This window comes from Crinia signifera, chromosome 5 (genome assembly GCF_055691185.1).
Source record: "Crinia signifera chromosome 5, ASM5569118v1, whole genome shotgun sequence".
Taxonomy (NCBI): domain Eukaryota; kingdom Metazoa; phylum Chordata; class Amphibia; order Anura; family Myobatrachidae; genus Crinia; species Crinia signifera.
In genome coordinates, this window is record NC_139221.1 from 115,948,405 (window position 1) to 115,972,929 (window position 24,525).

Sequence of the window (24,525 nt, forward strand, 5' to 3'; positions counted from 1 at the left end):
GGAGCAGCCTGTGGGGTCCTGTTAATATACAGGGGGAGCAGCCTGTGGGGTCCTGTTGTTATACAGGGGGGAGCAGCCTGTGGGGTGCTGCTATTATACAGGGGAGCAGCCTGTGGTGTCCTTTTAATACAGGGGGAGCGGCCTGTGTCCTGTTATTATACAGGGGGAACAGCCTGTGGTGTCCTGTTATTATACAGGGGGTGCAGCCTGTGGGGTCCTGTTATTATACAGGTGAAGCAGCCTGTGGTGTCCTGTTACTATACAGAGGGAGCAGCCTGTGGGGTCATGTTGGTATTATTATTATTATTATTATTATTATTATTATTATTATTGTATAGGGGGAGCAGCCTGGGGGTGCATATATAATAATGTAATAGGGTGGTGGGGGGAGTGGGTGTAGGCCTGCTACAAATGGGGGGGCGCAAAGTATGACCTTGCTCCGGGCACTGTGGAACCTAGTTACACCGCTGCTCCCAACCCATTCTAGGAGGAACAAAATGCTCTGCTCCTGGATTTTATTGCCAGTGACGGCTCCAGAGGTGGGGCTGCAGCACAGTCCAAAACTAAAATAGGGGAGCAACACCTACTGTCACTGAGTCCTGGAATGTAATGTCTGGCAGAGTATTGGGTGGCAGTTGGTGTGGCTCCCCTATTTGAATTATGGACTGTGCTGCAGCCCCACATTTGCAACTGCTACTGTCAAGGAAGTCCAGGAGCAGAGCATTTTGTCCCTCCTGGAATGGGTCATGTTGGGAGGTATCACCTAAATAAGTGCCACCCCTAGGCACATGCCCTGCTTAATGGTAAATTCTTCACTGGGTGTAGCATAGTGGATTTCTTCCTTTAACTTTGTCTCTTATTCGCACCACAGATGCAGCGACACATTTATTTTTCAATCCTGTATATTTCTGGGTATTATGCTGTGATTACATGAAAAAAGTAGCTGTAAATTTGTCTTCCATTATATCCCCCCCCCCCCCCCCCCCAGCTTCTTTGAGATTATTATATTTTGCCTTTTCAAAAGTCATACAATGTCCTCATCACAGTTGGGAAACAAGATAAATGTCATCCTTTTCGGTTCTATAAATGTCAACTTTATTGAATGACATTACAAAATGCAATATTTTTGGCTTTAAATAATTTAACATAATACAGTAGGGCAGAACAAAGTACAATAGGTACCACATACATTATAAACAATCACACAGTGACAATGGAATTTAGTATGCTTATGTTTTTATGGATATGATTACACATTTGTTAGCTTATTTATAATATGTGTCTTCAAGAAACTTGGCTAATGTGTCTTCAAGGAAATGGCTCTTCTACATGGTAAATTGGTGCATACTTTAATGTTGAGCTGCTGTTTTCAGCTACATATCCTTCAATGGATGGTTTTGTTCTCTCAGAATGTCCGAGCCCTCGTTGTCTTAACCAATGCATGAAAATGGTAAATGTTGCCTCACTTTTGGTGTAGTATGGTCTTTTAAATTGAGATGAGGCTTCTTTCATCATAAGGGTTCATTTACTAATATTTTATATTAATCGACTAGCAGTTAACTTTTATCTGTCTCATACAATGAAAGACAATTTCTGATTTGTTGCCTAAACACTGTGTCGCATATACACGGTGTGATTTTGGCTTAACTTTCCATAGAATTTTGATTACCGTATGTTTCAAAATCCTAAGAAAAGTTAGCCAAGAACACATTGGTCTGGATGTTCTGCACAGATTACATCAAGGTTTAGGTCTATACTGGCAGAAACAGTTGAAGAGACACACTGTGCAAACCTACCATTAAATCCCAACCTCCTATCACTTTTCAACCAGGCTTATCATTTAATAAGACTTGTTTTTTTAAGTCAATTACTCAGTGTAGACACATTCATGGGTTAATTAAATCACCAGAGTAAAGAGTTATGAACACTGTTTTTATTGTGTGTTGCACTGTTTTTGTATGAAGCTTTCAAATCAAAGAGCAACATGGAGGCCCACTAATATCATATTATAATTTTAAAGTCCAAAAGCCTGCTAGCTATGAACTTACTGTATGTAAAATGGCAGTTATTTTGCAGAGTGAAAAACTTTCCTAAAATATTTATTTAGCCTAACTCCCCTTCACAGCCATATATAATGTATGCCTCTCTGCAAGTGCTGCCATCTTGTTTTACAAGCATACTGTATGTTGACACACATATGGATTTTGGCACAAATCATAATCACAGCTGGACTAAAGGTGACTGCACCTTGCTGTTAGTAAATGAACTCAAATGAATTACTTCATTGTTTTTGCCTCATTTATCTCAGGTTCTGTTGTCATTGGTTTATTGCATTACAATAACATATTTTGTTGTCTAGTAGCAGACTGTTTGAAAGCTTTCTGTAGGCAAAGCTGTAAGAAAAAAAATACATTTATATTTTGATTTGCACAAATTTGTCGATTGTGGGTTTTGTCAACACAGAAAAGGTAAGTACATTTGCATATTGCAGAATCTAAAACAAATAAATGTGAACTGCATCACCACTAGCAACATACTGTACAGTATTGTCATTTGTTAGCATTTCATTAGCTCATGTCTTTACTGTACATATACTGCAGCACATCATTAGGCAAAACTAAATGCAATATGAACACTACATAAGAAAATGAAGTTATAGATGAACACATTTGTGGTCTTCGTACATTTTTAGGCATTCTCAGATTTTCCAGTCGTGATTGTATTTTCCAGTTTTTATTAGCCCATACACCAAAACACTTTTTTGCCACATTTCTGGTTTAGTATGTACATCCCACCCATCGTGCATTTGCTCCTAATATCAGCTGCCCATCCTGACAACAATCTCTCCAAACCACACTTAAGCCCCATACACACTATGGGGGAGATTCTCTAAAACTCTCCACCCCCCTTCACCGCCCATCGCAATTATAATTATCGCATACAGTATGTTCTAACATATGCAATAATTATAGCAAAGGACAGCTCTTGCGTTACGAGCTGTCCTTTGCGGTGAGAGTCGCCGGGTCCCAGCAGGTCCCAGCGGCTCCCCCCTCCCTCCCACACGCGGCGCTGCTGCTGCTGCGCCGGGCTCTCCTCCTCCCTGCACCCGGAAGAGGATCAGTGCAGGGAGGAGGTCACAGGTCCGGGCAGCACAGCTCTGTGCAGTCCGGACACAGGGGAGGGGGCGATGCAGGGCGGCGGGGGTCTGTGCGGGGCGGCGGTGGGTTCGCGTTAGAAGACCATTGGCTTCTATGGGGCATCGCCAGACTTTTCTGGCGATGCCCCCCCGTCGTGGTAACCCGGCGGGGGATGCTTAAAGCCTCCCGAAATGCGGTAAAAACCCACATAACGGGTTTTTTACCGCATTTTCACCTTAGAGAATCTCCCCCTGTATGATGTTGGCCGTGGCCGATATAGTTAACAAAATTGTCCGTGCCATGGGTTGCCGAGATTGAGCATACACACTAAGCGATATTGGTAAACAATATAGTTCAGTGACATCAGTGGGACCCACGGAACATGCCGGTCACTGGCTATATAGCCAAATTAACCTGCATGTTCAGCAGACAGTGAGGCTCATTAAGGATGTGTGGACATGCACATTATTAACGATATTGAATATACACACTAGACGATATTGTGTATGATATCAGAAGGCCCTTTATAAAGGTGCCTATACACGGTACAATTATTGTATACAATTTGGACTAGATTGCATCACATCTCATTGCATCGCATAGGTTTTGCAATGCAATGAGATGCAATGAGAGGAGATCCAGTATAAAAAGTATGTGCAGCACATACTTTTTGAGCTATGCGATGAAATGTGTGATGGGAGCGCGCATCTTATCGCACCCAACAATTGTACCGTGTATGGGCACCTTTAACGATATCTTTCACAAAATTCTCTGATACCTTACTGTCACAGTTAAGAAAAATAATGATAACATTCTGAGTATACTTATATTTAGATTTTATCATTAGAAGTGCTTAAAGGTATCGAATATAAAATATTTTATCTAATAATTTTTGCTTCTTATTTGTAAATGTTATAAATTCAGCTGCTCGTGCAAACACGGTATGCTGTTTAACTGACCATAGTAAGATACTAATTTCAGCAGAGATTATTACTTTAACTTTCCATTACTAATCAAGTAAAGAAGAACATGTTACTGACATTTCCTATGATGAGATGAAAGTGAAATACACATAAGGGGAAGTGAATCTTTATGGAGAATATTATATTCTGTGTAATATTTTGTTAAATTCAGTGCTTTCCAATGACATTAAAGGATCACTTTGCAAAACACAATGGGCAAAATTTTCTAAGAATATGACTAGGGGGTTATTCGGATTCACTCGGAAAGGCACAATCACTTCTAATGGACAAACCCATGTGCACTGCAGGTGGGGCTGATGTAACATGTGCAGAGAGAGTTAGATTCGGGTGGGGGGTGTACTTCAAACTATATTGCAGTGTAAAAATAAAGCAGCCAGTATTTACCCTGCACAGAAACAATAAAACACCCAAAATCTAACTCTCTCTGCACATGTTACATCAGCCCCACCTGCAGTACATATGCTTTTGTCCATTAGAGAGTGATTGTGCCTCTCCAAGTGAATCAGAATAACCCCCTATGTCTCAGTCATATTCGTATTTTGAATACGACTGAATACGACTGTTATCGGTGGAGTATTTCATTTACACATTTGTGTTCCAGAGCATAATTTACAAAGGTGTCGTATTTTTTTACAACTTGTACTAGAATACACCTAGTATACACATCTGATTTTGTGAAATACACCTGCAAATTAAGGTGGATTTTTTGGGAGTATTTTTATACAACTTGTACTAGAATACGCCTAGTAAATTGAAGTACGACTTGATAGTAAATTTCTAAATTACATTGGAGTAATGTTAAATTCAAGGTGTATTCTTTCGATGGTGTATTAATTCGTATTTTTGTAAAAATACGAATACGGCAGGTTGTTATGGTCGCGAAATACAAAATACTAATGTAAAATTACAAAAATACAAATACATGTGCAAATACAACTGAATACGAATACACCAAATCCTACCGTATTTTGCTTATTAAATTTCTCCCAATATGTTCTTTTCTTTTTACTTTTGTCAACTGAGAATAATAATATCATCTAAATATATATGTATAGTGACTGCTTGTGTGTCGTAAAAAAAAACTGCCATCTGTTGGCAGGAAGTAAAAGTACATCTCTTTCTCTCTCACACAAACACAGAGGCAAGGTAGCATATTAGCTTTCAAAGCATTTACTTCGAGCAGGATTACTAGTATGTTAATATCTATATAGCATGGTTAGCTCACCATTAGTTACAAATGTCCAATTAAAGGATGTGGGCTGGATTCAAATAATCTCAAAGCATCAATTAGCTTATGTCAGATACATACCCTCCAACTGTACCGAATTTAGCGGTACAGTATCGTTTTTTAACAGTCTGTACCGGCAAATTGAAATTGTACAGAATGTACCGCATTTTATAACATTTCAGCGGTCAGACTCACATTGTGCGCCGCATATCAACTTCCTCCTGGCCCCAGCTCCGTGTGCTGCCTGGACCGACTGCGCCGGCTGAGCTCTCCCCTCTCCTCACCCATTACCAAGAGTGCAATGCGGGGCCGGTGCTATGAGTCATGACGTCACGCACCTGCACCATGCACCCTGCGCAGTGCGCACTTATGGGAAAGGCGCAAATCTGCCTGAGTGAAGGGTGCGGTGGCCAGCCCCGGCGCGCAACGGACACTGTGGGTGACCTGTGTGTGCCACCGCCCCCTCCCAGCGCTCTGACCTGTGCCGCCTGATTCAGCTGTAGACACCGCTGCGCGCTCAGGAGAAAAGTTACCGCTGGGTGAGTTCATGTCTATTAAAAAGGAATCATTCCTGGAATATGAAACAGTCATTATTTGTGCGGTGATTATAAGCATGGGCTTCTTACTGAGCTCACCAGTGCGTGGCTGGATATGCTGAGTGTATGAAGGGACATGCATCACTTGTAATGAGAACTAGATGCCCAAACTTGAGCATCTCTCAGTAAACACATGAATTTTCCCTATGACTGTTCTGTTCTCAGAGGGATTTGTGGATCAGCCATGAGTCAGTAATATTTGATGAAAGACATTAATATCAATCGTTATGTGTGCACCATGCAAGATGGTGCAATGAGTCACCACTCACTTCAGACAGGGGTATCCAGATTTCTATAGATTTCTATACCAGTTCTGCTGGGATACACCCCCTTTTCCCATGGCCATGCCCCCTTTTCACATCTGCACCGATTTTCTATCCCAAAATATTGGAGGGTTTGCAGATACACACGGGGCAACTGAGCCTCCATGCTGAGCGATACTGCTTAGCAACGATTGCTCAGCACTGATCGCTCAGCACACAGCACCAATGATGTGTGCTGAGCGTTCTGACAGGGCCTGTGTTCTCTAGTGAGAGAACAATGGCAATAACTAGATTTATACTGCATGCAGTATAAATCTTGTCCAGCAAAGGCGACGCACAGGACCGTGCATCGCCTGTTGCTGGGGTGCTTACACATGGAGCGTTCTGTGCTTAATTTCTATGTCAGTTCGTTTAGAAATAGGGCTACAATTGCCCCAGGCGTATGCAGCATTAGAAGCAGGGGCAGTTTGACAGAGGAGATGACCCATGTGTAGGCTCCAATGTGTGACCCCTGCTCTTTAACAGCACAGCACACTGTGGCTTTGTGCCAAAGTGTAATGTACATGCGCAAATCTCCAGAAACACATCACCTACACCTTGTTTTATTTCTATTATGAATGTGCAAATCCCAAGAAAAATGGCCACCACACCATTTTCTCAGTGATTTCTGTCTGCAGCACTGGCCACTGTAAGAATCCGGATGGGTAAATATAATTATTAAGGATGTAGGGTGTGAAGTGTGGGCCCCATTGTTCTCAGGAACCTGTGTGCACCGCGCACCTTGCACCTATTGTAGGTACACCAATGCCTGGAAGAACTACCCAGGGACATTCAACTGTGGGTGTTGCAGTTTTAGTTTCCCTGGTTAAAATCATTTTAGTACAATATAAATTGTATATAACAAATATTAGCCCTGTACATTGATGACTAGTCCTGGGATACCTCACATACACATTAAACAAGTACTGTAAATAGTGTAGATGTCATATGAAGATATACTTACATAACTGAGAAACAATATAATTATGGATAAGAAAAGAATACAAGAGAAAAGGAGTTCTGAGTGAGGATGTACTTCTTTGATGTTTTTTTCCCAACAATCTACAAAAGAGGGGAAAAAAAATGTTATAATGTTATATACTAAAATCTTTCCTATGTGACAAACATTTAAGTTTGAGAGTTTTATGGTTTTTTTCTAACCTTCTTATGTGTAACCTAAATTTACTAGTATACTTAAACTAGTGGGGAGATCTCTGAATAACAGCAAAATGTTTATAGGGACATGTAAAATGTATTATAATTATGGCACCAGACCTGACTAAGATAAAAAATCTTGCTCTGTGGCAATTACGTCTTTGCAACAGGAGTGAATTTATTACATGAAATAGAACCAAACTAATATATACACATATGTAACCACTCCTAGCTTTAAAGCAGTGTTTCCTATTCATGGCAAAGCTGGCATACAGTACCTAGGAACAGGGCCGCCAATAGGGGGGTGCTGTGGGTACAGCTATCCTGGGCCCTGGCCTCTGTTAGGGCCCAGGCTGCTTATTTTGCAACCCCCCCTGACTGCCTCCGTTGTACTGAACAAAGCAGGTCCAGGAGCACAGGCTTAATCAACCCAGGACACCAGCGGCCAATTAAAATTCTGCACTGGCTTTTGAGCCAATCGGAGCTCATGTACCGGCAGCCAATCAGAGTGATTGGCCCACCAGCCGGTGCTGCATTTTAATTGGCCGCCGGCATCCTGATTTGAAGAAGCCTGCGCTCCGGGACCTCTGGGCTGCAGCTCGGCAGAAGAGGAGATGGGGAAGCAGGAGCCGGATTACGGTAAATTAAGTGAGGACTGGAAATGAGTCCCGGGCCCCAAAATTCCTGATGGCAGCCCTGCCTAGGAATACATGGATTGACAATAGTACAGCGTACCTAGTCGCACCAGCAGACTGTGGCACACGTGACCCTAAGGCGGGATGGAAGTTCACTGCTTAATCTGTATTGTCAGGGGCGGGCTGGGCCGGGGGGTAGGGTGCCATGTGCCCCCTGGGCCGCTTACCCAGCCACTTGCTGCGGGCCGCGCACCTCCTCCAGCTGTCCTGCGCTGGCCGCGGCTTCCAGAACACGGCCGCGGCCACAGGAAAATGGCCGCCGGACCCCTGCACGGAGGACATGTCCTCAGTGCAGGAGGCCGGCGGCCATTTTCCTGTAGCCGCGGCCGTGTTCTAGAAGCCGCGGCCAGCGCAGGAGAGCTGGAGGAGGTGCGCGGCCTGCGCTGGACTGGGGCTGCAGGGTGCACCGGACTGGGGTGTGGGCAGGAGGGGCATGTACTGCGCCCCCCCCCCCCGCCCACCCCCTCCCCCAGCAGCAGCAGATAGAAATGAGACAGCAACAATGGTGAGTAAGTTGCTGCTGGCAAATTCTGGCACTGGGGCATATGTGTTTCTGGCACTGTGGGGGCATGTGTGTATTTGGCACTGTGGGGGAATATCTGGCATTGTGGGGGCATATGTGTATCTGGCACTGTGGGGGCATATGTGTCTCTGGCACTGTGGGGGCATATCTGGCAATGTGGGGGCATATGTGTATTTGGCACAGTGGGGGAATATCTGGCACTGTGGGGGCATATGTGTCTTTGGCACTGTGGGGGCATATCTGGCACTGTGGGGGCATATGTGTCTCTGGCACTGTGGGGGCATGTGTGTATTTGGCACTGTGGGGGCATATGTGTCTCTGGCACTGTGGGGGCATGTGTGTATTTGGCACAATGGGGGAATATCTGGCACTGTGGGGGCATATGTGTCTCTGGCACTGTGGGGGCATATCTGGCACTGTGGGGGCATGTGTGTATTTGGCACAGTGGGGGAATATCTGGCACTGTGGGGGCATATCTGGCACTGTGGGGGCATATGTGTCTCTGGCACTGTGGGTGCATTTCTGGCACTGTGGGGGCATATGTGTATCTGGCACTGTGGGGGCATATGTGTCTCTGGCACTGTGGGGAATATCTGGCACTGTGGGGGCATATGTGTCTCTGGCACTGTGGGGGCATATCTGGCACTGTGGGGGCATGTGTGTATTTGGCACAGTGGGGGAATATCTGGCACTGTGGGGGCATATGTATCTCTGGCACTGTGGGGGCATATCTGGCACTGTGGGGGCATGTGTGTATTTGGCACAGTGGGGGAATATCTGGCACTGTGGGGGCATATCTGGCACTGTGGGGGCATCTGTGTCTCTGGCACTGTGGGGGCATTTCTGGCACTGTGGGGGCATATGTGTATCTGGCACTGTGGGGGCATATCTGGCACTGTGGGGGCATATGTGTCTCTGGCACTGTGGGGGCATATCTGGCACTGTGGAGGCATATGTGTCTCTGGCACTGTGGGGGAATATCTGGCACTGTGGGGGCATATGTGTCTCTGGCACTGTGGGGGCATATGTGTATTTGGCACTGTGGCGGAATATCTGGCACTGTGGGGGCAAATCTGGCACTGTGGACATCACATTGTGCGGTGCAATGGGCATCATGGTATGGGGCGTAATGGGCATTATGGTGTGGGGATCATTGGGTAATTGCCATCACAGTATAGAGTGTAATAGGCATCAAGGTGTGCGGCATAATGTGTAATTAGCATCACAATGTGCAATCTGCAGGTACACAATACAATCATGGAATAGGCCACGCCCCCTTATGATAGGCCACACGCCTAATTTTTCGGCGTGCCTCCGGCGCGTACAAGCGTTCCGTCTTCCAGAAAGTTGGGGGGGGGGGGGTATGGGCCAGTGCTCTGGACTTGCCCCCTAGGCTAAAAGTTGCCAGCCAGCCCCTGTGTATTGTACTTTGGAACGCTGATCAATTATTTTATATCTTGCCCCCCTCAACAGCCAAAAAGGTTGTGGTGTCCCTAAGACCCCCCAAGATACAATGAGACCTAGAATGTAACCAAGGGTGCTCAGTCTTATGCATATAAACTAATAAAAAATGACTATTTTACCTGTGACTTTTAAAATAGCTGTGCTGTTATGGTGTTCCTCAAGATTGCTCAAGTAGTTTGCATTGTTTGTAGCAGAGAAATTATTAATATGTTCATTACACAGAGCATCTCTCATAGTTTTGAAAGGGTCTGTGCTTTTGTTTCCCTGGAGAAAGAAGAACACATATTGATCACTGTTATTCTAAAACTGAAATTATATGACATGTTTTTGCAATGCTTTATATACATGGATAGATACAGTGTATTGTAAAACAGGGATTGATATGAAATCCCGGTGGTCGGAATCCCGGTTGTTCAAAATCCCGATGCCGGAATCCCGACCGCCGAAATCCCGAAGGGGGGGGGCGTGCATCGCCCCTCCTTGCGGGATCGCTGCGCTCGCCACGCAGTGGGCCTGGTGCCTCACTACGCTCGGCACACTAATTTATTCTCCCTCTATGGGTGTCGTGGACACCCACGGAGGGAGAAAGTGTTGGGATTTCATCGGTCGGGATTCTGGCGTCAGGATTTTGAAAGCCGGGATTCCGACCGCCGGGATTTGAACTGCATCCCGTAAAACATAGTTGCCTACTATCTGGCCGTGTTTTGGAGACTCCCAAATTACAGAGATAGTAGACCGGTTATAGATTATTCTCCCAGATCAGCTTACTTTATTTGATGATTTAATGAGCTGTAAATCTTGTGACTGTGGTTGCAGCCTGAATGACTCGATGCTGCAAATCATGGCACTGATGGACAGGGGATGCTATTACACTATACCACATACAACCCTCACAACTCCCCTATTGGTCTGCTCTTCAAGAGGTACAGTACATTATAGGTGACTATTAAATACATGCATTAACCATCAGGTGTATCAGACTATATCAGCCATGTTTCTGTAACCTCTGTAGAGGGTATATAGATCCAATATAAACTGACACTTGGCTATTTTTTAAAAAGCTTTTCTGGAAGATTAGGAATTGTCATTGACCATCGATGTCTACAAAACATCAATGATTACTCGACAGTTTTATATAGTGTTGTCTTCAATGGCAGAGGAGCAATGATTCTCCACCATCAATGGTAGAAAATACCCCGATGGCTGATTTGTATTATTGTGTGTTTACCATTAATGTCAGTTGCAGAGTCCATATTGTGTTTCTAAACACTTCCAAACCTGCTTCTTAAATGACTGGAACTGGGTATCTATATAACATTCCTAGTCTTGAAAAAATATTTCAGTAAACCTCTCCTTTTGTAGCCCATCATCCACTCCATTCTAAACAGTTTTCCTAAAAAAAGTGAGAACAGAGGCTGTACTGTATTCACAATTTAAGGATATTTTTTTTGCTATAGCTGATATGGCTATTCAGACCCCCTGTGCTACTTGAGTACCTTTTGATGAGGGTCTGTAATGTCAGTGATGACTACTTCCACCCTATCTCAGTTGCAGATTAGTGGAAGCCTCATACAGTATCTACTCAAATTTGCACAGATGGCAAAACTGATTGATGGTTTTGGAATTACGACTGGATTTGGAAGTGGATAGTGATTAGCGATCCAAGTCTCTCACAAATTTAGCAAGGGACATCTTTTTCTGTCTCTGTGGCGGCTTTCTCTTCTAGCAGTCCACTGAAAATTTGCTGATTAGCGGCCAACTCTGAATCAGGCCGTAAATGTGAGAAATTAAGATGCCACCATCTTTTTGCATCTTCATTAATACTACATGCAATGCTGTTCAAGTGGAGCTTATGTAGATTGTTTCGATTTCTGGCAAGTTGCACCCCTAAATATGTGATTAATTTAGTGACGCACCCAATGTGAACCTCCCTAACCTATGCATAACCCTGTTTCAAATAAAATGCAGTAAACTTCTCAAAAGTAATTTCAAAATCTAACATTGATCCAAATTATTTTTAAATTTGTGTCATTGGCATAGGCGAATCTAAGGGGTGGTCCGGGGGTGCACCGGACCACCCATCAGACAGCCAGCCGCATACAATTTAAAGAAATGACATGCAATGACTACTGCTCGCTGTTCTGGCGAACAGCACTCCACTGTGCCTGTCATGTTCGAGGAAGGCAGCGTGAGCTATGAATTCACTCTCTGCAGCTACAGTAAATAGATTAGGAGCAAAGATCCAGCATCTGCTCACATTTACAACATTAAAAATGGCCTGGCCACTCACAGTGTTTTCCACCATTTCAGAAAAACACAAAAAAGATCCAACTGGATTAAAATTCATGGCGATCCAAAAAATAAAACAACACTGGAGAGGAGGCAATTATGTGAAATCCCTACTTCAAAATTAAACCAGATGGAGCTACCACATGAAAACACCACAACCTTTGGGCCTCAATATAGATATAGATATTGACCTAAAAAGTTTTTTATAAATAAAAATCACAAAAAAAATGAATAAAGGAACTTCTATATCTCTACAATATAACAATAAGGAAAATAAAACATTGAGATTCACACTCTAATTCATACTGTCACCATATCTTTATCAATTGCAATACCAAATACATTTTAGCCACATGGTTGCCGCCAAAAGAATGACCACTTCCTGTGCCCAGTTTACGTTTTTAATCAAATTAAATAAAGTTATTCAAACCCAGACCTAAATAAATAGAAGCAAAGAAGAGACAGGCAACCATCCATGATTAAGGGCTGTAAAGCACGAAACGCGTTGGAGAAGCGAGTAGCAGGAACCGGAAGTACGGATAGTGATACCGGAAGTGCCGCAAGACGGACACGGAGAAAGCCGCGGTCGGAGGAGGAATCCATGCGCTGATGCTGCTATCAAGTAAAAGTAAGGGATAGCTAGTACCTCTGCACTGAACTAATATCTGTTTACCCGGACTCTGCAACCTGTTCTTAAAGGAGCGTTAACATTATGCAAATTGTATTTTTTTAAAAGGAAAAAATGTTAAAACTATTGTACCCCATACAAAGCTGCTTTACATATAAACAAGAGCAGGAGGCAATTACTACTATATATAATCTGCCCCACGCTGACACACGTGGAGGAAGCAGCAGCATTAATCCTTCAGGCGTTAGCAGTAAGCCCCCGGGGATAGTACACAGCCAGCAGCCAGACACAAAAGGAACCAATTCATGACCACTACTCCTCGTATACTTCTTAATATAAGGACATGCATAAGGATACGCATACCACTCACTTCCACTCCACTCATAGGTGCCGGTTTATGTTTTTGCTGGTGGGTGCTCAAGCCAAAAATATAGAGGAGTGGCTTCATGGGGAAGGGGGGTGGCCACAAAATAATACCAATTTATATTACAGAGCACAGTTGTCTCCAATACTCAAATTACGGCAACAGAGTTCCACATACATAAATGCCCCCACAGTGCAGGTACATAAATGCCCCCACAGTGCAGGTACATAAATGCCCCCACAGTGCCGGTACTCCACGGACAGAATACACTCTTCCTGGCATACTGTTTCCCAGGTGGCGAGTCCGGCAATATGGGTGCTGCAGCCGCAAATTAGCAAGTTAATATGGCGGCCCAGCAGCGGGACTCGGGCCTGTGGGTGCTCATCAATTTCCGTGGGTGCTCGGGCCCTTGAGCACTCACAGAATCGGCACCTATGACTCCACTCATACATACTATAGATATTTCAAATTTAGAGGAGGGGGTACTCATATACTCAAGCCTAATCAAGGGGTAGGGGAAAGAAGTCTCCTTCAGATGCACAAACATTAGATCCTGCATGCCAGTTGTATACCCTTCGTTACATGCACATGGACAGTATGAATGGTGAGTCCCTGATTGTCCAATACAGGTGTGTTTAGTAGAATTACAAGGGTAGCCACATGTGTATTAGTCTAGTGCACCTTGAACCTTTAATCAGACCCTGCTACTGGTTATACATAAAGTAAAACAATTCACCTGTGTATCATTTTCTGACTTGCACAGTGTTGTGTCTATGCAGCCTTGATTCACATCTGCCGAGCACAGGAGCAGGCTGTTCTCATGGCACACCAGTTTTAGCCCAGGCTGGTTAATCTGGTTCTTTATGGTATTGATAAGGTACCACACTGTAAAAAAACACCGATAATTAAATACCCATAGAGCAAAATGTGAACACATAGATACAGTATATATATGCACTAAAGTAAATAAACAGTAACAGTAACTTACTATTTCCAAAAATGAGATATGGAAGTGAATGTGTGATCATCATGTCTGCTGCAGCATGTGTGTAAAAAGCATATTTGTCACAGTTCTGCTGCCTCCCCAAGGCTGGGATTTCCTATGACGTTATTAGACTTATTGTAGGAGGGGAAACTCCCTTCACAGTTCACAAGACAAAAGAAGAACTTCATAGTGACCTACACTTTCTGCCTACTAGATTCTGTCTGTCGTGCTACATTTTAATGTCTAATTCCTAAGCACATTAATATGTGTATTTGATACTTAGGATTTAAATGTTTATTATGTTTGACATTTTAGTGGAATCTAACTGTTTAACCAACAGTTTACATACCTACCAACTGTTCCAATTGTTGCGGGACAGTCACGGTATTCTGGGACTGTCAGATTGTCCTACCCATTGACAGAGGTGTCCTGAAGTGAGGGATGGGCAGTTGGGAGGCCTCCTGTCACTCGCTGCTCTGCTCAGTAGAGCAGCAGTGAATAGATGCAGTGAATAGATGCAACGCACAGCATCTATTCATTGGAAATAGAGGGAGTGTGGGCATGTCAGCAGCTCCCAGATCTTTGGGCATGCTCCCACAGTGATGGTAAATGGGAGTGTAGCTTATGGTCTTGGCATTGCCATAAAGGCATGCCCCTTTTACGGGACTGTGCTCCAAAGGCACTCAAGATGTCCAGACTCTGACGTTTGAGATGTTGAGAGCATGGTTGCCATCAGAAATTGTTGGACCTTGGACTGACAAAATAAGCAGTAAGGATATCTCGGTACTTGTTTAGTTTCACGGCGGCAGCTTACATCGTCAGCGTAGCGTTCCTGTCAGAATCAGCATAGTGTTACCGCGGCCAGCGTAGTAAGCATAGTCATTCAGAAGCAGTGTAGTGTTCCTGTGGCCGCTACGTTATCAGTGTAGGCTGCCGCCGTGAGACTAAACAAATAACTACCATACTGTTGACGGGAACTGCATCTCTGTCCCTGGCGTCCCTGGCAAGCTCACTCAGCGCCTCTCTCACACCGCCGGCGCCAGCATGATCCCCTCTTTTTGGTGGAGAGGGGATCATGCTGGCGCCGGGGGAGAGGCGCTCCATCTGTTTGATACACTGGAGCATCTCAGAAGCTCCAGCAATGAGACGCTCCTGCGTCTGAGTGGCTATTATGGCAGGTGTCAATACCTAATTTTTCCCAGCATATAATTTCCATAATCATAATTATAACCATGCCCACTAAATTAATATAGTCAGGGATAAATAATCTTTTATCCCATACATGTCATGTTTGGACTCTACATGTGCAAAATTACACTAGCTATCAGATGACAGTTATTAGAATTCCATATCATATTGCACACACATGTTATTACAAATCATAAGTTCACAATAGATTAAGGTACAGTATCAGAGGGGCGTGTCTATAAGCTAAGTGATACCAGGTGAATGAATGGTTTCTGGAAGGACAAAAGAGATACACTTAAGCCAGTCACAGGTTACCGTAAACAAAGGGGTGGGCCAATGATGAATGAGCCCAGCAAAGGGAGTTCTCTTGGGAAGAAAAAATACAGTTTTAAGTTAGTTGTTTTTGGAACCGGAACCAGTCAAGATGCAGTGCAACAGTCCTGGAGAAAGATTGGATAAGATTGGACATGACTCTGAGTAATGTATAAACTTGTAAGACCGATATATTGTGTACTAGGACCCCGGTGATGGTATATGGATTATGTTATAGAGTTTAAGAGTAGTTAACTTCCATTCTTAGTTTGTCTTCAGATTGTAAGATAACATGTGCATAGGCCCAGCGTATGTTTACCTATGGTTTGGACAAAGAAAGCTTCTGTCTGTAGTTAAGGGTGATCTGTGTGAGTTGATGTTTAGCTAGCCTGTAGTTATGAATGTGAGTAAGGATATGCTTAAATTGGTAGATATAGCCGTGTACGTTTACTTGTGGACAAAGTGAGGCCTAAACCTGCTGCTGCCATGTGGGAAAAGCAGAGGCCTAGTTCCAGGATCTTTTGTATGCAAGGAGTGTAAATAGCTTCCTTTTGTCTGCTAAGTGTCTGTATATTTAAACTAGCATCGGTGTGTCCATGTGTGGGTGTAGAACTGAAAGCTTTCTGGCTAGATTATCTAGATAATCGGATGTAACTGTAAGATCACATGTGCTGTGAGGGTAGTCCACTATTGTCTGGATTCTTGGTATTTGAATGCATGTGTTAGGCTGTGCGTGAGCATGTATGGACTCCAGCATTTGTGCTTAATCAAATGTGAGTTGTTCTCAAAGGGACGCAGGAATCTGAACACATGTGTAAGGTTATGCGTGAGCATGTATGGACTCTGTGTATTCTAGAGTGTGAATGCTTTGTGTGATATAATGTGAGAATATCTAGATAAACAAGCAAATACAACCAACTTATATGTAACAAATGTGGATAGCATGATGCTCGGATGGTGTGTGTGTAACAGCATGTGATGTGTGTATGATATAGCAAGGCCATAGATTGTATAGTACAAGTTAGGTCTTCTGTACAGAGAAGCACATTGTAGCTTAAATGATATTCAATTGTGTATGCCGCAGGTAAAGTGTGTTTGCTAAATGTGCGAATAATATTCAGGATCGTAAGTATTGCATGATGCAGGTTAGAGGTTAAATTTGGAGTAAATGGTGTGGAAAGACAAAGGAAAGTACCGTCAGTTTATGTGTGATCGTCAGGCGGAAGTTATTAGTCTTTAGTTAAGGTTCCTTTGTCTGCTATGTAGTGAAATCTAAAATGGCCGACAATAATGTTCCTTTGTGTGCCATGCGGCAGAATCTAAAATGGCGGACACAAAGACTTGGTACACAAAATGGCTGCTCCATAGCCACGCCCCCCTCCCGCGCTGTAATTCACATACACATTATACATCACTGAGGTTAGCTTTATTTAAGGATGCTGGAGCAATAATCGTTATTATGTATAATACCTGTATTGTTATATTTTGTAATCCATGATACAGTTTCATCAGTTTACATTCATAAATAATATTCATTGGTTATAAATCTGGACATTCAATTATTGGTTGCGTGCGAAATGAATAAATTAGATAGACTTTGCATATATAAATAAATGTACTTCAATAGATGGGGCCTCAGTCCGGGGATTAAGCATTTGACGATGTGCAGATATGCGCAGGTTTGCGAATATCGGCAGGTGTGGGATCATTTACCAGAAAGGAAGAAAAAGTTTTTTTTTATTTTTTTCTGGTGCATTTTGTGTGTTTCCATATTACTGCCGGTTAGGGGCCTGTGTTGGATCTGTAGTATTACAAAGCTCTAATTTGAACTTTGGGACAAAAGGAAAAACATTTATTTATATTTAAATATCAAGATGCAATTCTATAAGTATATATTTGTTATAATAATTTGTTTTCTCACACGCAATGTTATCTCCTTTTGATGTTTATCTTTTAAATAATAGCCAGATATGATTGGCAAGGGCTGTTTCAGGTTGAATTGTTTTTTTTTTTAAATTTGAATTGTTTTATAAGCAGTGCAAATTTTAAATAAATGCACATCTTTTATAAGTGCAGCAGAAGCGGATTATAAGGGAATAATGTATAGCCATAAATTGCAGGTATTTTACTGCAGACCATCTCAACCTGAGAAGGCCATTGTATAATTGTATGCTGCAAAGAACTCTGGGTAAAACTGCTATGTCTACTAAATAAATTTATTTTATTTTTAGTATATCTTTCAACATATGGTAATGAGAATAATAGGACAGTGTTAAGAGTGTTTAATGGTAAACTCTCATTCCCATAATTGATAGGATTGAGTCATAAGTATTTTAACTTTAGAAAGATAAAAGCAGAGAGAGATAAAATACCAGTCGATAGAAAAATCTAATACAGTTAAAATCAACAAATTCCAAGCGGTATGAAATTTGAATGTTACTCTAAAGTATTAAACCTGAAACTGAAAGTAATTATTACCAAGTTATGATATATAACATTTTTCTTTTTTTATTTCAGGCTAAAAGACAGATTTTCTCCTAAGCATATAATACAGCAAAGAAAAAGATTCTTAACTTTTAAAAAGGGCCAGCCAGAGGGTATTTAGATGTAAATTAAGGTGTTGAGACAATAGATTGAACCTGGAAACTTAAGGCCCCCATACATTATGCGATTTTCGGCCGATTTCACCCGATTTCGGCACTTTGGGCCGATAAATCGGGTGAAATCGGCCCAAAATCGCATGTTTGTGACATCTGATCCAATCTGATGCGCGTTCCCGTGCTCATCAGATTGGATCAGGTGGTCGTACCTGCAGAACATAAGATATATCGGAATCTGAGCCATCGTGGGTGCTTTTTAGCACCCACGATGTGTCAGATGCGATATATCTATATGTAGAACTCTAGGTACCTCCTTTAGGTGCGCGGCCATCCTCCAACAGTGTCAGTGAGTGTAGCAGCAGCTGGCGTCACAGGAAGGGGCAGGCGCGATTGGAGGGAAGAGGGCAGAGGGCGGCAGTGACACTCTTCCCTGCTTCAAGCTGGAATAACAGAGCCCGGACTCTCTCTCTCCATTGCTGCTGAATATACGAACGGGGTGTAGAGCCCCCCACCCCCCCCTCCCCTCTCCTGAATGTCAGCACTCTGCACAGGCTTTAGAGCCCGGACCTCTCCCCTGCTGCTGGACGAATGATACCACGGGCAGCAGAGCAGAGCCCAGATCCCCGTCTCCCCTGCTGAATGAATGAATGACACCACAGGCAGCGGAGCAGAGCCCGGACCCCCCTCCTCCTTTCCCCTGCTCGTGTAAAAGTAAATAAACTTTGATTTCTGAGAAGTGTCAGACAGTGGTGTCTGTTATCTAGTACTAGGAGACGGGGCTATGGGAAAGGTGAATATGATCACCATAGAACGTATTGTAGTGTACAGTATATGTGTCAGTGACTGTGCATTAGATATTCACAGGTCTCTGCTGCTAGTGGTTATGCTGTCTGTTCTGTTCTAATACTGGAGGTGCATACCTTTGTTTCATATAAGACGATCCTAAAAGGACATATAGAACATTTCATGGAGCAGATGATACCAGCGTACAGACGGTGCAGGATGTTGCTCTATGCTCTTTTTGTACGAGTGACGACAGCCCCGAACTACATATAAATATACCGCCATTCTCCTTTCCTCAGAACAGTAATACCTGCAAGGTATAGCACTGTTCAGGCCACTCCCTAGGTCCATCCCATCAGATAAATCTCATGGCACATCCAATTTGTGTCAGATAAATCACTTGATTAATCACATGTGATAAATCACATGTGATTTATCTGACACAAATTGGATGTAAAAAATGGCACATCAAGTGTCAAATTGTATGTAGGCCTCCTGGGAAGCTGCCAGGGAAAATTCAAGGGAAATCAGATGCAATTTTACAGGTCAGATAAATCTCATAGTGTATGGGGGCCTTTAGACAAAGCAACTCCTCTTAGAAAGGGGGCATTTGAATAGGATTGATTTATTTGTTTTTTTTCTCTCAGCAGCAGAGACTGCAGTTTCAATAGTTCACAATAGAAACAAAAGTTTTTTTCTGTTATGATCTGTTACCCCAAATGCATAAGTGCATGAAAATTAGTAAGAGGTATTGTACTGTGTGGAGTTTGTACCTGTTAAGAGTAAAATTGCATTTGTTTTCCCATGTGAATATGAGATATCTACAGTATTGTAAGAGGTGTTAAATTCATAGTGTCATATCCTTGCAAACCACAAAATGTTATAGAAAGAGTGTGCTATTGGGATTTCTTGAATAGTTAAGTTAAGTAGAAGTGAAGTGCCTATATAAGGAGGCAAATATGTTGCGAAGTATGCAAAAGAAGGCGTGTCAACGTCTGCCGCTCATAGAGACACTGTTTGCGTGAAGGACACATGTGCGGGCGCATGTGATTGCCTAGGTACGCTGTACAGGTGAATGCCCAAGGATGGGTAGTGATAATTAATTAAGTGAAATTGAGTAAGACTCCTGTTGAGTTACAAACAGGATTCTTTTATTATTGTTCAAAATTCAAGAAATTCAAATGGTATTGATTAAATTCCCATTGATAGTCAAGGGAACACTCGTGTGACATCCAGTATAAGAGCTGCCGACCATGGGATCTTTCTGTACAGAAATATAGATAGTAATGTTAAAGTGAATGGTACCCAGATGTAGAAATTCCTGGAAGGTGAAAGGATTGCCCTTAGCGCTAAGGATTGTGTGTTGAAATAGGACACACGGGGGATACGCGACGACGTACGAGTCGACGTACCCATTTTTACTGCCCCTTCCGTAGACCTACCTATTTTGGTCTACCGGAAGGGTATAGGAGCGAAAATCGGAACTTCGAATTCCGCTGAGCTCCTCCGGTTTCTGGGGGCACAGGAAAACAAGTTTGCTGTGCCCTGGAGAAGCTGGCCGCGCCTTGCAAGTTGGCTAGTAGTTCGCTACTAGTTGAAAGACTTGGTGATTGAGTACTTTACCTCGCATAGTGGGCTTCACGCTTAGGTGCGGAATAGTGCCATTTTGTGGAGAAGGAGTGGTTGGGGAGCTCTCAGACAAGTAATAACCCACCGGTATCTACTAGCTGTGAACGTTTATTCCTGTGATTATGGGTAATAACGGGTCACACAGTGATAGCGTGAAATGTAGGGATGGAGATGTCAGATAGACATACAGGTGAGTAATGCAGTAACTCACCACAAGATATACATAGTAGAATTCCCAGGTACTGGCAGCTTCGAACTGGATGAATTACACAATAAGAATTGAAAAATGTCTGCTCTCATCAACGCGAGGTAAGAGGAGGCATAGTGTTTGTTTAAAACTGTGGTATAGGAAAAAGGCAATAGGAAAAGTGATGACAAAGATGCAATTAGACTGTTAATGCGGAATAGCAATAACCCCCCCCCCATTCGTATATAATGGGACCAGTTATTTTAAAGTGTCTGATGTAATTGTGAAACTGACTAACCTATACCCTGTGTCAACTCCTTGTTAAGGATTATTAAGTGTTGACGTAATGTTCCAGACAGCTGTCATCTCCGAGACGAGAGAAGTCAAATGTAAGGCGGAGTCAAACAGCCAGAGAGGATGAGGTTTGTTTTTCCCAAGTGGTAAGAGAAGGTACAGTTGACGCCAAATTGACAGCTGGAGAAGTAGGTATACTGGTTTCACACTGACTCAGGTAATAAGTATTAAGGTAACAAGATAAATTGAGAATGCCAAATTGTATTTGAAATTAATTACATCCCCAGGTTAATAACTGCTGTAGGTATAGAGAAGCAGAGATGTCACACATGAAGAACTGAAGCAAACAAGACTCCTAAACTTTCTTTCTCCCCTTTTTAGCAAGTAGATTAAAGATTTAAATGTAGAACACAATATTACAGCAAACACATGAAGGTTTAGAAGATGGTAAGACATACAGGTATAGAACACGAGGAAAGGTAGAGAACAAGATAACATGTTCTATTCAAAGGAGTACTGCATACGATCTGCCCTTGGTACCAGGGTAATGACGTGTAAGGAAATTTGTTTTTGAAACATGCTTGTTCATTACATGACATATAGTTCCCATGACACATATGTATGTGAACACATAGGCATAGGGAAGTGGTTAAAAGGTTAATAGCCACCTAGTGGTGACTTGTATGTGATGTAATTGTCAGTCCAGGTTCTTAGGAATCAAGTAAGGAGAAATGGAAGTTAAGTCTATACGTACTCTCTTTTGTTTGTTTGATTGTTATTGTTTGTTTTGATGGTTCTCAGAATCAGACATATGTCATGTAAGGTGTCTAATGATTTGTTTTTCTTTGTGTTGTTTAGTAAGCCGGAAAGAGCTGTGATTGGACCCGGTCAAATGTGACGCATTGAATTTGGAAACCCCTGTTGCTCCTAATTGCATGGAGAGCGTATGGACCTAACATTGAAAAAGTTTCATCCCCTAGACAACATATATATAACAGTGTTTTAAATGAGATTTAAAAATCTCAAGATATTGATAGTGTTAGGTCCAGATGTCAAGTAACTGATAGTCCCTAGTGATTGGACAAGGGAAATGAGAGATCAAATATTGAAGCTGAATATCTCAGACTTCCTCTAGTCACATTTTTCCGAAGAAGAACACAGATTATCTGGCTCAGACAACTGTATTTGTAATATATGGAGTGGTATAGAGGTTAAATTGAAAGAGGTTTGGTAGTACAGGGTAGAAATACCCTTAAATAAATTAGAGCGCCACCTAGTGTCAAAAGACAGTAAGGCGAGGGTTAAACTATAGCACTCTAGAGTGTAGAAGCTTCACTGATGTGGGAGGCGGGATATTTTTAACGTTTGGGAAGTTCTTTCTGTTTATGTCTCTGCAGGGAAACAAGTCGACGACAGAACTATCGGAAGTCTACAAGTGGATCGGATGGAATACAAGAAGCCAAGGATGGTAGGGAAAATAGGTGATAATGCAAAAATATTGATACTTCTTTTTCCTACAGATGCAATGGAGAGGGAGAGATGAGCCCAGCTGTAGACAGATGATGGTCCTCGAGATGACGACTTGGATACCGACAGATGACTGGACAGGAACCCAGCTAGAAAGCCCCAAGAGCCGACGAAATACACAAGCCGACCAAGAGAATGATGACCCCCAGACGACCCCACGTCGTGATGAGCAGAAGACCCACTAGAGACTTTCTTTGGCCCTTAGTTTTAATGTCAAGAGACACTAGGAATGACCCAAAAGTGCGTTAGAACGGTTTTTATCCTGGGAGGTCTAGCCGGGTTTTTAGTCCACTAACTGCACTAGGAGAAATGACTGTTCTCCACTCTTTCAGGAAATCTTTATAATACTCTGTCAAATTGTTCGTTATGTTGTTCATCAATGTTTCCCCAGCATCCTTTGTAGGACATATGAAGGTTGTTCAACCCTGTACACCCTGCGGTAGGTTACACAACACCTATGCCGGAACACTACACCCACCTAAACAGCTACACATACACTCCCCAAATGTATCATTCAGTCGTGTGTGTCTGGGCTGTGGCCCTACAACTATTGTGAGGTCATAGTCTGGACATGCCGGCGTTAAGTAAATGCACTCCCCCATTTATTATTAATCTCGGATTAAGCCATTGCGCAAAAATGATACATCCCCTTCTTTCTACACATACACATAAGTTCCACCCTTTAAAAACCTTTTTTTATCAATGAAAAATATTTTTATGAAAAATATTGAAATTTTATGAATTATGAAAATTAATGCGGAAATTATGCATTATTAATGTGACAGTTATTATATACTGTCAAATGGGCGACTGTCAATACCTAATTTTTCCCAGCATATAATTTCCATAATCATAATTATAACCATGCCCACTAAATTAATATAGTCAGGGATAAATAATCTTTTATCCCATACATGTCATGTTTGGACTCTACATGTGCAAAATTACACTAGCTATCAGATGACAGTTATTAGAATTCCATATCATATTGCACACACATGTTATTACAAATCATAAGTTCACAATAGATTAAGGTACAGTATCAGAGGGGCGTGTCTATAAGCTAAGTGATACCAGGTGAATGAATGGTTTCTGGAAGGACAAAAGAGATACACTTAAGCCAGTCACAGGTTACCGTAAACAAAGGGGTGGGCCAATGATGAATGAGCCCAGCAAAGGGAGTTCTCTTGGGAAGAAAAAATACAGTTTTAAGTTAGTTGTTTTTGGAACCGGAACCAGTCAAGATGCAGTGCAACAGTCCTGGAGAAAGATTGGATAAGATTGGACATGACTCTGAGTAATGTATAAACTTGTAAGACCGATATATTGTGTACTAGGACCCCGGTGATGGTATATGGATTATGTTATAGAGTTTAAGAGTAGTTAACTTCCATTCTTAGTTTGTCTTCAGATTGTAAGATAACATGTGCATAGGCCCAGCGTATGTTTACCTATGGTTTGGACAAAGAAAGCTTCTGTCTGTAGTTAAGGGTGATCTGTGTGAGTTGATGTTTAGCTAGCCTGTAGTTATGAATGTGAGTAAGGATATGCTTAAATTGGTAGATATAGCCGTGTATGTTTACTTGTGGACAAAGTGAGGCCTAAACCTGCTGCTGCCATGTGGGAAAAGCAGAGGCCTAGTTCCAGGATCTTTTG

The 24,525-nt window shown here is 42.5% G+C and overlaps 1 protein-coding gene across 3 annotated transcripts in view; it reads right to left on the reverse strand.

The window, feature by feature from the left end:
• Positions 1–1,131: 1,131 nt before the first annotated feature.
• Positions 1,132–24,525, reverse strand: part of LOC146079527 (uncharacterized) — a 28,338-nt gene continuing 4,944 nt past the window's right edge. Inside the window, exons 1-5 of one of the 3 annotated variants that reach the window (XR_014474588.1) lie at positions 18,760–18,939; positions 14,101–14,249; positions 10,203–10,347; positions 7,211–7,308; positions 1,132–2,393 (exon numbers count right to left, since the gene is read on the reverse strand). Coding sequence is in view for 2 of the 3 variants with exons in the window: in XM_083186266.1 (XP_083042392.1) it covers positions 2,334–2,393; positions 7,211–7,308; positions 10,203–10,347; positions 14,101–14,249; positions 14,353–14,392 (492 nt within the window). In the remaining variant the exon portion in view is untranslated. Of the gene's footprint in view, positions 2,394–7,210; positions 7,309–10,202; positions 10,348–14,100; positions 14,250–14,352; positions 14,394–18,759; positions 18,940–24,525 lie in introns of those variants that run through there. The other 2 variants (XM_083186266.1, XM_083186267.1) reach the window with 2 other exon arrangements.